Genomic DNA, 14,713 nt, shown 5'->3' on the forward strand with positions numbered 1-14,713 from the left:
TTGCCATTTCTTCTTCCAGGGGATTGTCCTGACACAAGGTTCAAACCTGTGTCTCCTGTAACTCCTGCATTGGCAGGCAAATTCTTTACCTATTGAGCCACGTAGGAATGGTGATCTTCAATATCCAACTCCACAGAACGTCCCTTCTGATCTCTTCTAGACAGTCATTCCCTCCCCTACCAGGATATGAGATCTGTGGCTGGTAATAATCTGTGTGGTTGCCTCTCTGTCCCTCTAGATTGAAGGGGAAGGGAGGGAAGGACATGATGTCTCATCGAGTTCTGCATGTAGCTCTCATCACCATGCCAGGCAGTTAATGGATGTCAGACATGGTTGTCAAACATCATGGGCTACTTTGGCTTACTCTCTTTTTTAAAAAGTGAAGTACAGTTGATTTACAGATTCAACTCTACTCGGCAGGAGCAGGGCTCTCGTGGAGCAGAGGAGAGGCCAGCGCCCTCCCCGCAGCTCACCAGGGAGGCGCTTGCTACAGATGCTACTTAGGCTGCCAAGCCAGCCTGGGTTGTCCTCCAGCCACTCAATCACACAGATACTACTTATAAGGCCCACAGAGCCGCTTGAAAGGAAAATAATTGCTGTTATGATTTATTAATAACCACTGTGCTGGTCTTCAGCACTTCCTTGAATCAAGCCATTCAATTCTGCAAACATTTAAGCTGAGATTTCAAGTCAAACAGCTCTGACATTCTAAGGTTCCAGAAGCAAGGGGAACTTCTGGCCCAGGAGCAGGTTCATGACCTGAGGAGGAGGAGGAGGGTGCTTTCTGCCTGCCTCAGGGTCTGGCTCTCCAGCTCACGAGCACAATCATTCCTTCACTGACTCGTTCATCCATGCCTTCCAAGTCTGCAGAACTCTTCCAGGTATGGGGCAGAACCCCAGGTTGCTTGCGTTCCCCCGGAGTCCCGAGGCTGGCAGGGGAAATCAGCCACAAGGAACAACCACATGGAGATGAAAGAGCCACAGGCCGTGTGGACAGGCACAGGCTGCAGACACGTAACTAAAGGGGCACCTTTCTGCTGCAGACATCAGCAGAGCCGCCTGCAGAAGGGGCACCCGGGCTAAGCCTTGAAGGATGAGCAGTACTGGGCCCCACCTCAGAAGAGGGGGGCTCTGATTTGGAAGGAACGGGTGTGGCATTCGCTACCTCTTGGCTCAGATCAGCATGCATGCTGGGCTGACGCTGCCACCTATTCTCACTGACAAGCATCTCTTGAGAAGGCCGACCACAGTTCCAGCCTCTCCTCCTTCACCCCTCAGTCCCTGCTAATCCTCTGCATTTGGACAGTCTGTCCTCTCCTGAAACTGCTCTGATCAAATCCAACAGTCTGGTTCTGACTCTCAGCCTCCAAGATCCTCTGGTGCTCAGTCCCCACTGATCACCCTCTTCCTGAAGCTCTTCCTCTCGCTCTGCAGAGCCAACTGACTGGCACACCCGTGCCTCTCGCCACCTGCCCACCCTGCTCTGACTTCAGTTCCTTCTCTTCTCCCGGAAGGTCCTGCTACCGCCCAGGCTGCCTCAGATGCCCCCATTCTGTTCAGTTCCTTCTCTTCTCCCTGAAGGTCCTGCTATCGCCCAGGCTGCCTCAGATGCCCCCATTCTGTCATGAGTCCAGGTCTTCTTCTGCCCGGGTCCTTCTCTGGGATTCCAGGACCGCCTGTTAAACCGTCCGGGGGACATCTCACAGGGATGGTTCACGATCGCCCGTGTAATCCGTCCAGCCATGCACCTGCTGTGCAGCTCTGCACCTGCTGTCCCCGGGCCTGCAGGGCTTCCTCCCAGCCCCTTTGTCCTTCACTCAAATGCCATTTTCTCAGTGAGGACTTCCTGGCCACTCTTAAGATGTATCCCCAACCCTTCCATCTCCCCTCTCCTTCTTTAATATTTACTTAAATTCTAGTATAGCAGTAGAAGAGGGCAAATCACAGAACAATACACAAAGTATAAAACTATGTGAAAACGGAAGAAAAACACAACCCTTTAAACAGAAGACACCACAAGGTATACTCAGTGGGTACATGCATTTATATAGAAGGAACACGTCACACCTGTAACAGCGACTACGGTCGTGGAGGAGAGGATGGAACTGTAGTACTGTAGTTTTATGCAGGAAAGAATGTGTGCATGGCTTCCATAAATCAAAAAAAAAAAAACTTTAAAAGAGAGAGCTCTTGAGAGGGAGCTGAATCCTCAGGAGATCTAAGATAGCAATTAAAATGTCATGAGTTGGATAAATGTTTATGCATATTTGTCTGCAGCAAGCGCCGCACTAAGCTGTGGGCCACAACACAAACAGTCTCCCAGCCTCTGCAACTCGGAATTTCCGGGCTGAACAGATGATCCTTCGTGGAAGCGTGATTCTGGCTCCTCTGCGGACCCTCCATGGGATCAGGTCAGAGGGACCCTCGGTAGATGAGCCCCTCCGGTGGGCCTGCTACTCCAGCCTTTCTGCTGCCTCCCACTTCACATGAGAGAGAGGCTCGGACAGCGTGTGAGTCACTCACTCCCCCAGTGTTGCCACAAGAGTACCTGGCAACTGGGGCATCTTGGAAATGGCTGAGAACACACGGAAGACGCCTGACCCAGCGGATAACGCCAGAGCTCCGCTCAAGTTCCCTTGACTCCTTCTTCCTGCTTTTATGCCCCCTTATTTCCAACAGCTTTCCCCGGGTGATTTTTCAGCGCTGCTGGCCTGTTTTGGAGACGGTCCTTGGGTTATTGGGGCCATTCTGAGCAGGCACTGAGAGAACCGGAAGTGCCCGGAAATTTACACCCCCCTCACTCCCTAGCCCTTGGCCAAAGACTCCTGGGTGTGGGAGCTTGAAAGCCCCTGCAGTCTTGTTCTAGTTTGAAACCTCTAGGAGGCATAAGAGGCACAATTCAAAGTTCCCCAGGGGCTCAGGCTGATACCCGCTTAACTGGGCTTTGCAGCCCACCCTCCCCTTCCTGGCGCTGGTCCCCATCCCCTCAGTGGTGGCCCTTGGGAACACCTCTTCAAGAAATTACTGCCGACGATCCTCAGCCCAGGGCCTCTTGATGATATCCACACCGGTGCACCTCACTCTTTTTAGGGCCTTCTGCCTAGGCTGTGGCAGCACTGGCCTTAGCAGCTGCCAGGGCATTAGTGCCCCATTTTTCCATCTGCAGCTCTGCCAGTGCAGTCCCGAGAGCATGGAGGAGTGGCTGAACTTGAACTAAAACACAATTGATTTATAAAAGTCAATGGGATTTTAAAGCCAGGCTGTGGAAACAGCAAGACGGCTCTCAGAGCTGAATTGATTTAAAGGGTAAGTATCGAGGCCGAAAGATTGATGGAGCAGAGGGAGGAGAGGTAATGGAAGGGGCGCTCCGGAGGGGGGCAGCCAAGACGGTTTCATAAAGTTAATGCAATTTGCCACCAAGGCAAGGGGGCCTCGTGAGGTTCCCAGCTGTCTGAGAGCCTCCGATGATTTATTACAGGATGGTTCCTGAGTGCTCTCTACCTTAAATTTTTTTTTTAAACCTGTTATTTAGCTTCTTTCTGGGCTCCACTTGGTCATCTGTTCTTTGCTAAGCTCTCCGCCTGAGGGGTCTAGAGACCCAGCAAGGCCCCCTTAATGGGTCTCACTTTGGGGCCTGGAAGGTGAAGAACAAGGAGGAAAAACCCCCAAAGTAAGAAGTGTTAATTCTAATATAACTGTGAGGAGGTTCTAGAAAGTTTGGATTATTTTTCCCGTAATGATGACTTTAATGCTTTAAAAACATCAATATAAAAGATCACATTGTTAACAGTTATGTTCATTGGCCTTTCCTGGCTCTGGCTCTTGATTCAGCTGGTGCTGTTCTTCAGCGAGGGGGAGCAGGTGGCAGGCAGCCCCCAAAATGCACAGCCCTCACTCCCATACAGTGTGCACCCACAGGTTCAGCTGGGCTTAGTCTTCATTTCTCCATCCATGGAGCTTACGGGGCCTCCTGGGTGTCCACCTTGGGCGAGCCACTGGGGTGTGGACATAAAAGGCACATAACTGCCCTGGCAGAAGTAAAGGGGGAACAGAGACCCCCAGATACCAGCGTCTTTCGTCTCAGCAAGTATAACGGGAAATGAGAGGGTTAAGGCAGAGGCATCGAAGTCAGGCTGGGAGGCCAGAGGTGGGACTGAAGCTGGATGAAAGAACAGAGTGAGCTGTTAGAGGGGATCACCACCCCAAAATATGCTACTCTGGCATAGTGATTGTTTTGAGCTGAAGGCAACTGAGAAAGTGCACAGGGGGAGCCCCTTCCCCTCTCCCTTTCTGCCTAGAAGCAGGGCATCATTTCCTTACTGAATAAACGTGCCTCGCCACTCCCAACCCAGGAAGAGGAGAATGAGATTCTTATCACGGAGAGGTGACTTCAGTCTGCATAATGAACCTCACTGCTGCTCATGCTGCTGCTGCTGCTAAGTGACTTCAGTCGTGTCCGACTCTGTGCGACCCCATAGACGGAAGCCCACCAGGCTCCCCCGTCCCTGGGATTCTCCAGGCAAGAACACTGGAGTGGGCTGCCATTTCCTTCTCCAGTGCATGAAAGTGAAAAGTGAAAGGGAAGTCGCTCAGTCGTATCCACCTCTTAGCAACTCCACGGACTGCAGCCCACCAGGCTCCTCCATCCATGGGATTTTCCAGGCAAGAGTACTGGAGTGGGCTGCCATTGCACCACCCTAACCTGCCGTACTTTTCCCAGTCACCTTCACACAGTGTATGCCCCTGGGCTTAGCTGCCCCTTTTCTATGAAGCAGCCCCTCACACACTTCAAACAGTCAATAAAATTTATATGCTCTTTCTCCTGTTAATCTTTTATCATTTTAATTAGCAGTCCTCAGGTACATAGCTTAAGAGGTTAGAGGGAAAGTTTTTTCTCCCCTACACTATGGAAGGCTGTGGAATAAAAGGATGTGCTCAGCAGAGGGAGCAGGAAGACATGCAGGATGAGAGGGCATGGGGTTGTACCCAGGAAGTCTGGCTCCCAAGCTTTTGACTCTCACGGACCCATGTTCCTGCCTTAGAACAGACCAAGCCCTAACCTTCCCCCCCAACACTAGTGAAATATCCTTTCATCAGTCCTTGAGAAAGACAAGCTTATGGATCTCCTCTAACCTCCATCCACAGACTGGATCTCCAACCATCACCCCATGGCAGGGTCCCTCTTCCTGCATCTCCTTTAAAGAGGCTGTTTAGCTGTCACAGCATGGGTAAGAAGTTGGGAAGATGAGAAGACCTCTGTGAGTCGGTGAGCATCCAGGTCTCCAGCTTCACTTCCCACTCATAGCACACACTCTGCTCTTTCCAGATCAATGACTGGTCCCCACAAGGGCCATTTTGTGTCAGATCTCTGTACCTCTGTTGCTTGCCAGCCTGATGAGCCCTGACACTCCTGAAGAGTCAGTGCAGCTCTTTCCTACTGTGTAAGGACTCATCTAGTAGGTTCCCAAAGCAGGGTCTTGCCTGCCATCCATTATGACGCCCCCATAGAGGGAACACACCTATGGCCAGACAAGTGCCTCTCTATGCTGTTTTGATTGATAAGCTTCTAATGGCCAGAGAGGGTGCCCTCCTCATGCTTGATCCCTGAGAATGTAGCACAGAATGTCTCACTAAATGCTTGCTGAAAGCATGAATGGACATGAAACAGGAATCTCCAAGTTCAAAGAAGATAGGCAAGATCAAATCCAAGAGACTTGCCTCTAGAGACGATCTTGGCCTGGAGGAAACCTGCCAGCGGGCTTTCTACTGCCCGTGGCCTGTTCCCACATGATGAGAGGTTATTCCTGTTATCAGAGAAGCAGCAAGTAGAAGCAGGAAGCAGAATGTCATTTTCCTACTTTTCCTAGTTCGGCAGAGGGATGGGAGAGGCTAACAGGTCGTAGAAGGGGCACAGCATTTGGAGGCTCTTTAGCCACTCGGAGTCCGATTTCTGGATAAAATGAGAACAAAATACAAATCTTATCCACTTCCTAAACTGTGGTGAGGAAGAAGTAAATGACGCTTTGAAAGTGCTGCAAACAGAGATGCACTGAGTGGATGAATGGGGGTTAGGACTGTCTCTCGTTGCTGCAGGCTGAGGCCTTGGGAGGCCTGTCTCCCCTCTATCAGACCTTGTCCGGGAGCAGCTGCCCTGGGTTTGCTGCCTCGGCTCCTGTTCAGATTAGCAAGCCATTCACCAGGAGCTGGGGATCGGTGGAGTTGATGTAATTCAGTATTGATTATAAATTCCATTGCTGCCTGCCTATGGGCCATTAGCTTAGATCAATACGTTCTCCACCCTTGGTTAAATAATCATTGAGGCTGTTGATGATTTCAGCAGTCAGGGCAGGTCCCTGGCTGTGTTGGTTGAAGGGAGCCCAAGACAGCCCTCCCAGCCTAGGTCTAATCCTGCTCAGGCCTGTCTTGCAAATAAGTCATTTATTTCCACCTGCAAACATGAAGTTCATGGCCAGGTCTTCAGTTCTGTGGGGACAAGTCCTGCCTGGAGCTCCTGGAGCCCAGCATCTAGTGGTGCCTTAGACCCTACGTGTCTAAGAGTGCTGGTTATATGCTCTGGGCATCTTCCATGGGGAGAACTCAGTTTTCCCATCAGCTGCTATCTGTGAGGAGAGGCAGGAGGAAAGAGAAGGAAATCCTGCCACAAGGGAATGCAGATATCTCTTGAGATCCTATGTTCATTTCTTTCAGATACAAACCCAGAAATGGAATTGCTGGGTCATATGGTAGCTCTATTTTTAATTTTCTGAGGAGCCACCATACTGTTTTCCATAGTGACTGCGCCAATTTACTCTCAGGATACCGGAGCTCCCTTTTCTTCACGTTCTTGCCAATGTTGTTACCCTTGTCTTCGGATAACAGCCATTCTAGCAGTTAGGAGGTGACATCTCAACACGGTTTCTGACTGCATATCCCTGATGGTTAGTGCTGTGAGCATCTTTTCACGTACTTCTTGCCCATTGGTATATATTCTTTGCAAAAATGTCTATTCAGTTCTTCTTCCCATGTTTCAGTCTGTTGGGTTTTTTTTTTTTTTTTTTTGCTATTGAGTTGTAGAAGTTCTTTGTATATTTTGAATATTAGCCCCTTATTGGATCTATGATTTGCCGATATTTTCTCCTATTATGTAGGTTTCTGTTTCATTTTATGGGTTTTTGCCTTTTCTATGCAGAAGCTTTTTAGTTTGATGCAGCCCCATTTCTTTATTTTTGCTTTTTCTTCCTTTGCTTTTTGTGTCTAACCCGAAAAATGATTGTCACCACTGATGTCAAAGAGATTACCCCATATGTTTTCTTCTAGGAGTTTTATGGTTTCAAATTTTAATGTTCAAGTCTGTTGAGTTGGTTTCTGTGTATGGTGAGAGGTAAGGGTCCAGTTTCATTCTTTTGCTTGTTACTGTCCAGTTTGCTCAACACCATTTATTGAAGAGACTGTCCTTCCCGTATGGTGCCCATTGTATATTGCTGGCTCCTTTGTTGTAAATTAATTGACCACACATGCATGGATTTGTTTTTGGGTTCTCTATTTTGCTCCATTGATTTACGGTCTGTTTTTGTGCCAAATACTTTCCTGATATTTTTTCCATTTTAAATACTACCTACTGACTTCTAACTATGGAAGATGAGGGTCTCATTTATTTCACTCCTCCACTCCATCACACGTAAGCACCCCCTCCATCCTCCCAGTATAGTTACTGTGTATTTTTAGTTTGATCAATACAAAGAATTTGCATTATTAGTACTATGTAATTGCTAGTCCCAGTTGAGCTATGCAGTATACTAGAATATTTCATGAATCACTTTTTGCTTTCCCTGGAGTTCATAATTGCCTTGCCTTTTAATTTGCTTAGTATTCTGCTACATATCAATAATTCAACCTTAAATATTCTAACAGTTGTTTGAATCTACTTTCCACGTATTCATAGGTAGTGGGAATCTTCTTAAAAATCACACCACCTTTCATCACTCAAAGAATTCATAGCTCTCCTGGGGGCATGCAGGGCACCTGCAGTGGTGTTTGCATAGTGTGAATCCCTGTCTTGGGTTAGGGGGAGGGCATACGCCTCGGCACTGGATAGACAGGAACTCCCACACTTGTTGGCACGGTACCCACAATTCTCCTTCCACATCTGTTAAAATGGGAATAATGGTGCATCATCATAGCATAGTCATGAGAATCAAATAAGTGTGATAAAAACGCCTGGAGCACGGAAGGCACACGCGAAATGCAGGTTTGTTTTCTTCAGGGAAAATCAAGAAAAATAAGGCCAGTGAAAGCACTTCATCTCACTCATAGAGCTTTTTCTCTCCATCCCCAAAGTACTGACCAGGCTCTGCACATTCATCAAGGCTTCTAAGACACTGACACTCCTTCGAAGGAAGATGGCTTAAGCTGCTGGAGCTGTGCTCGTCAGACTAATGATTTCCTTTAAAAGAAGGAGCCTCAGTAGCAACATCAATTTTATTTTGAAATACTTTAAATAAAGGCAGAAACTCTAAAAGGAAATATTGATAGATTGATGACATAATAATTAAAAACATGCATACATTGGGGAAAAAAGACCCTGATATAAAAATTACTGGCAAGCAACAAATTGGGAAAACATTTGCAACATATAAATCAATCAAAGGAGGGCTGATTTTCCTGAGGACCTGCGCCAGTTAGGTCCAAAGACAGTGCTTCAGCCCCCTGGCTAATGCTCTCTCTGCTGTTAATTCACTCACTCACTCACCTACTCATGCATTCATTTATTCGCCATATGTGTATCAAGTACCCACCAGATGCCTGGCATTGGTGTATAACGATGTCTAAACACAGAAATGGGCCCTGCTCTCCTGGAGTGCAAAGTCTAGCGGGGTGACAGTTATTCACCAAATAGTCACACTGAGGAGTGTACAACTACAACTCAAGGTAAGTGCTACAAAGGAAAGGAGAGCCCAGAGCAGAGGACCCGGTTTAGACTGGGGTTGCAGGAGAACTTGGCTGGCAACACTTGAGCTGAGAACTGGAGGGAGAACGGGAGCTAAGAAGTGTGTGTGTGTGTGTGAGAGAGAGAGAGAGAGAGACAGACAGACAGACAGACAGACTGACAAAGAGAAGGGGGCATTCCAGCTGGGGAAACAGGGAGTGCTCCGGCCCTGTGGTAGGAGGCCCATGGAACACGCTGAGGAATGGGAAGAAGGCCAGTGTGGCTGGAGCTTGGAGAGTGAGAGGAGGCTGGAGGTTAGGCCAGTGGCTAGACTGTAAGAGAGGTCTTCCTGTAAGCTGGGGCTGGAGGAGGAGGCTGGTGGTGGGTACACTGTGGATTTAAATTTGGAAAGATGGCTCTGGCTTTGGAGTGGAGAATGGATGGGCGTGGGTGGGGTGAGGCCAAGTACTGCTGCCACAGGTTAGAAATGATGATGGCTGGGAGAGGACAATAACAGGAGGCTGAGTGAGCCAGGCAGAGCCAAGAGCTCTCTGGGAGGCAAATGACACAGCTGCCTCCCATACCTTATCCTTGTGAAACACGGCAAGACCAAATCAGTAAATCTTTATTTGGGGCAGTGCTAACGGGCCCAGAAGAGGCCTCAATCAAAACAGGGGACACACAAATCTTTGAAGAAGCAGGCCCTGTGTCAGTGGGATTTCAGGAAAGAGAGCAATCCCAGGGAGCTGGGGCAGCATCAGGGTCAAGGATTCAGCGGCTTTGTTCTGACTAGTTCCTGGGGGGCTCTGTGAGTGGTGGGTGCACAGAGGGCACAGCACTCAGAGTCTGGTGGTGGGCATGAAGGTACAGCCTGGGGCTCCGCTGCCTTCCCTCACCCTGGAAAACTCACAGGGAGAGGGTGCCTACCTTACATTTCTGTTCTCTATCTAAAAAAAATAAAAGGCAATTTTTACAGTGTCACAGAACACATGCATTTGTGACTTGCTCCACTGTATCTGTGATAAATTCATGGATTTTCAGTGAGTTTATCTTGTTTTTCTTCTAGGAAAACTGGCAGGGGTGGGGTGACTGTCTCTTCCATTCCCACTCTGGAAATTTGGCAACAAATCTCAGCGGAGTTAGAGCTTGCCAGGCATGGCATCAGGAAAGGCTCCCTGAACAGGACCCTAGGAGATAGGCAGGAGCTAAGTGAGGTAGAGCCAACCGCACCTGGGTCCAGATGGCCTCGTCTGGCTTCCACAAGCCGTGATAAGCGAGGGTGAGTCTGAGCTGGTCCTAAGCAGGCAATGGCAAGCTAGAATCACGGTATTAAAGGCCAGTGTGAGCTGGTACCAACCAATCTGGACCACCTTCCTGAATCAGTCTGAATTATATGAGGTACTTAAAAGCAAGCACACTGTTTGCATTTACAGGCTCTTTTTGAGACATTTCCTGCTGGTTTGGGTGCCTCCCTACTTTTTTGAATTATCATTGTTCTCTTCTGTGTGTGTGTACAACATCTGCCTCACCTGCCTCTAACTACTTCTTGGAAATAGAACTCCGATTATTGAACAAACTTAGTTTTATATGTGGGTAAGTACCAGGCGGTACTACCGGTAAAGAACCCGCCTGCCAACACAGGAGACATAAGAGACACGGGTTCAATCCTTCGGTCGGGAAGATCCCCTGGAGGAGGGCATGGCAACCTACCCTGTATTTTTGCCTGGAGAATCCCATGGACAGAGGAGCCTGTAGGCTACAGTCCATAGGGTTGCACAGAGTTGGACACAACTGAAGGAATTTAGCAAGTAGCATAGTGAGAGTAGGGTTTTTCCTGGAGGTTCTCAATCCTGACAGCTCCTCCTCCCTGGGATAGAGACACGGGGGCATTTTTAGGGTGATGGCGCTCTTTGCAGCAGTATCAGAGCTGGCCTGGATGGGGACCTGCCAGGAAGTTAACAGCTAATATGACCTTGGGGAAGGTTTCCTGGGAAGCCCCTATTGCAGAGCAGCCAAGGCTTCTGAGCCCAGTTGACCTGGGCTGGTTTTCTTAACTGTTTCAGAAAGTGACCCCAGGTCTTCTCCGTCAACCCTTTATAACCAGGTAGTGGTGCAATCTGGAAGCGTGTCTGGCATATGTATCTCCTGGAGCTGCCTGGACAAGGCAGTGTGTGGATCTCAGGGGCTGTGATTTGTATCCTATAGCCTGGCAGGGTCTATGACATGAAGCCCTCCCGACTCCTAAAAGATGCCAAGGGGGATGAATTTGGAGGGAAGTTCTTCCTTCTACCAGAGCCCAATTTCTTAGAGGCATGCATATATAATTTTGGTCTGTATTCCTCCAGAAATGTCCCTGCGTGCTCTGACTCTTGACCTGGTCTCCAGCCCCAGCCTGTTGACCCTGTGCACAGCCCTCCCCCCACCACCAGCACTGGCACATGCCAATCCCTGCCTGTAATGTGGTTTCCTCCCTCCACCATCCTTGCCTAGGTAGCCCCACCATTCTTCAGCTCACAGCTCAGGCACCACTTGGTTCCTCTGAAGGCTTCATTTGTAGTATATACTCTTATGCCCTTAGAATGCCTCTTGTCATGGTTTATGATCATGTATTTTTAAGGGTAGTGAGTGAAAGTCGCTCAGTCGTGTCTGACTCTTTGTGATCCCATGGACTATACAGTCCATGGAATTCTCCAGACCAGAATACTGGAGTGGGTAGCCATTCCCTTCTCCACGGGATCTTTCCAACCCAGGGTTTGAACCCAGGTCTCCCACATTGCAGGTGGATTCTTTACCTGTAATGGATATATTGGGTTAAATAAAATATTGATTGGAGTTCAGTCCACCTGTTTTTTCTTTTACTTGCTTTTCATGCTGTTCCTAGAACATTTATAATTACATATGTGGCTGACATTATGTTTCTGTTGGATGGGGCTGGTTTAAAAAAAAAAAAACAACTGTTTTTGCAAACAGCTCTGGTGGTGGATGACTTTGCAAACAGCTCTGGTGGTGGTGGAGGCCACCAGGGAAACCTATTTTTATGGGTAAGCGGTTATCTTATAAATATCTGATATATAGCACCATAAACTCTATCTTTTAACATACACTACAAGATAATATCATCTGGTATCTCAGTCTGAGCACTACTGACATTTAGAGTTAGAGAATTCTTTGTTGTGGGAGCTGTCCTCTACATTGCAGGATGCTCAGCAGCATCCCTGGCCTATATCTACTAGATGCCAGTAGCATCCCTTAGTTAGAACAACCAAAATGTCTCCAGACATCAACATCCCCCAGAGGGCAAAAGAGCTCCTGGTTGAGAACCACTGACCCAGAACAAATGTTTCTAGGAGGACTGAGATTTCAAAGGCAGGCTTCCTGAGAGCTGTTTGCAAAAACATTGTTTTGTTTTGTTTTTTTAAACCAGCCCCATCCAACAGAAACATAATGTCAGCCACATATGTAATTATAAATGTTCTAGGAACAGCATGAAAAGCAAGTAAAAGAAAAAACAGGTGGACTGAACTTCAATCAATATTTTATTTAACCCAATATATCCCAAGTATTATCACTTCATCAGGTGATCAATGTAAAATAATCATTGACATATTTTACATTCCTTTTCCGCCAAGTCATCAAAATCTTCTGCGTATTTTTCTCAGTTTGGATTAATCACATGTCAAGTGCACAATAGCCATGTGTGGCCAGCATGCTAGCCACATGCTGGGAGAGGAGACCCAAGCTCTCTTAGGGGCCTGGCCTGGCCCACCTGTTGCACTGTCACCAGGCTGGACCCCTGCCCCTGAGCAGAGCCGTGCACAGCCCTCCTTGCCCCCTGGAGCCCACGGGTGACAGCCCATTCCAAGCATCCCAGGGAGGGTCCTGATGGCTCTAACTGTGCCCTAGAGGGCCAGCCTGCCCGGGAAAGTCATCCAAACGCCTGCAGTGCGCTGATGAGGTGGGTGTGTGCCTGTGAGCTCACGAGAGCCCAGAGGATCCCTGCCTCCAACATACAAACACTGGGCGAGACAAGTACTGGTTCCAAGTGCCCTGGGCAGAAGCTCCACCCACTTCCAGCCACTCTCCTCATGCTCCTTACTTACAAGGAAGGTTCAGCCCTCCACAAACGCTGGTCACATGAAAAGACACATTCTATTTTTCTTAAAACACAGATGCTGTCATCGACACTTGCACTGGCCAAGAAGTTGTCGTCCAGGCAGACGCTGTTCTGAGCCCCAAGACCTGTCCCGAGGCCCCAGGCCATTCTGCAGGGCCACCAGGTGGCTGGGGTGCTGGCCCAGTGCTGCAGATCACCCCTGTAAGGCTCACCCGCATCCCTTACTTATCTCTGGATCCGCTCCCCCAACACCAGCAACTCCAGGCCCTGCTGCTTTCCGGGAGTTCTCCCGGACAGAGCCCCTGCCTGCCTGCCTGAGGAGTTGCTTTCTGCAGCCCAGCTGTGGTGGGACCTGGCTGTCTGGAGAAGTCAGGGCATTGCCTTTCCTAATGACAACTACTTTTGCCTTGGCTACTAGGGCAGATCTTGAGCATTCAGCATTTCCCTTTTAGTAATAAAAAATAAATGAAGTTTTTCCAAAGTTGTCACCTCATCACTTTGAGCAAGCCAGGGACTCTATAAAACATGCGATGTGGGCTGAAACCTGCACACCCACCAGGGCACTACATTGGCCATCTCCCTCTGACAGTATCAGGTCTGACCCCCACAGACCCCAGGAGCCTCCCTATTAGGGGCTGCCTGCCACCGAGATGCCTCCAGAACGCCCGCCCCATGTGACCGCAGCATGCAGCCAGCCGAGTATCCGCACCCATCTGCCAACAGACTCGCCACACTGCCCAGATCGGCTGCAGGAAGTCGGACTTACCCCTCCTGGCTTGCCTGATCTTTGGGCTCAGCATCTTCCTGCCGCCACCTGGACGGGATTGCTGGGTTGATCATGCTGTCATCCACTTCCCTTTTCTCTTCCTCTCGCCCAGTTGCCCCCCATTCCCCGCTCCGGCCCCCATGGCCGCTGGCGTCACCAGCGAGGCTCCCTCGGCTGCCTCTCCCGGCTCCAGACCGACGGCTTGCCTTGAACAACGTAAACCTCAATGCATTATTTATCCATCTTAGAATTAATTCCCATCCAAGTAAACCATTAAGAGGCTCAGTAACCGTTTCTGATCAATCACTGGGCCAGGGCGGGGCGGCCTGGCTGTCCCTCCGCTTGGCCAGGGAGCACGCGGCACTGCCCATCCGCGAGCGGAGCGGGTGCGCGGTCCGGGCGGAGGCGCGGGGAGGGCGGGACGGGAGGAGCCAGGCAGAGTGCGCGGTCCCAGCTGGACCGACGGCCCCAGAGGGCGGGCGGGCTCCGGGATCGGATCCGCCCTCTGCGTGGGGAGGGCTCGTTGAAGTGCGCGCCGCCGGCTAGAGATTCCAAGAGGCTGCAGGAAATGCACGGACTCTGGCCGCCCTGGGTCCCCGGTCCGCACGCACTGCCAAGGCTGGGGGTAGGGGAGCGGTCTGTCCTTGGGGACCTGCTCTGCCCCATGCTTCCTGCCAAGAGGGACTAGGAGGCCGTCTATGAGGTCACAGTTCCAACTGTGAAAAGACAGGTGTGTCTTAGAAAGAGGCACAGCCTTGGCATATTCAGAGTCCCAGGGGACTCACCCAGCAAAGCCGGTTAGAGATGTTAACATTTTTTTGCTACTTAAATAGGGTGAAAGGAGTAAGAATCCTGTGAAACACTTAGGTTAGGGCCCACATATAGTAAGTAATTAGTGCCAAGTCTC

The 14,713-nt window shown here is 49.6% G+C and overlaps 1 protein-coding gene across 6 annotated transcripts in view; it reads right to left on the reverse strand.

Moving 5' to 3' along the window:
• The window catches only part of ARHGAP22 (Rho GTPase activating protein 22), a 179,512-nt gene that overhangs the window by 129,237 nt on the left and 35,562 nt on the right, over positions 1-14,713 (reverse strand). The window contains exon 1 of one of the 6 annotated variants that reach the window (XM_019954124.2): positions 13,807-14,198. The exons of the other annotated variants lie outside the window; for them this stretch is intronic. Within the exon in view, the coding sequence (XP_019809683.2) occupies positions 13,807-13,840 (34 nt within the window). The 5' untranslated portion in view covers positions 13,841-14,198. Of the gene's footprint in view, positions 1-13,806; positions 14,199-14,713 lie in introns of those variants that run through there. 6 annotated transcript variants of the gene reach the window in all.

This window comes from Bos indicus, chromosome 28 (genome assembly GCF_029378745.1).
Source record: "Bos indicus isolate NIAB-ARS_2022 breed Sahiwal x Tharparkar chromosome 28, NIAB-ARS_B.indTharparkar_mat_pri_1.0, whole genome shotgun sequence".
Lineage (NCBI taxonomy): Eukaryota > Metazoa > Chordata > Mammalia > Artiodactyla > Bovidae > Bos > Bos indicus.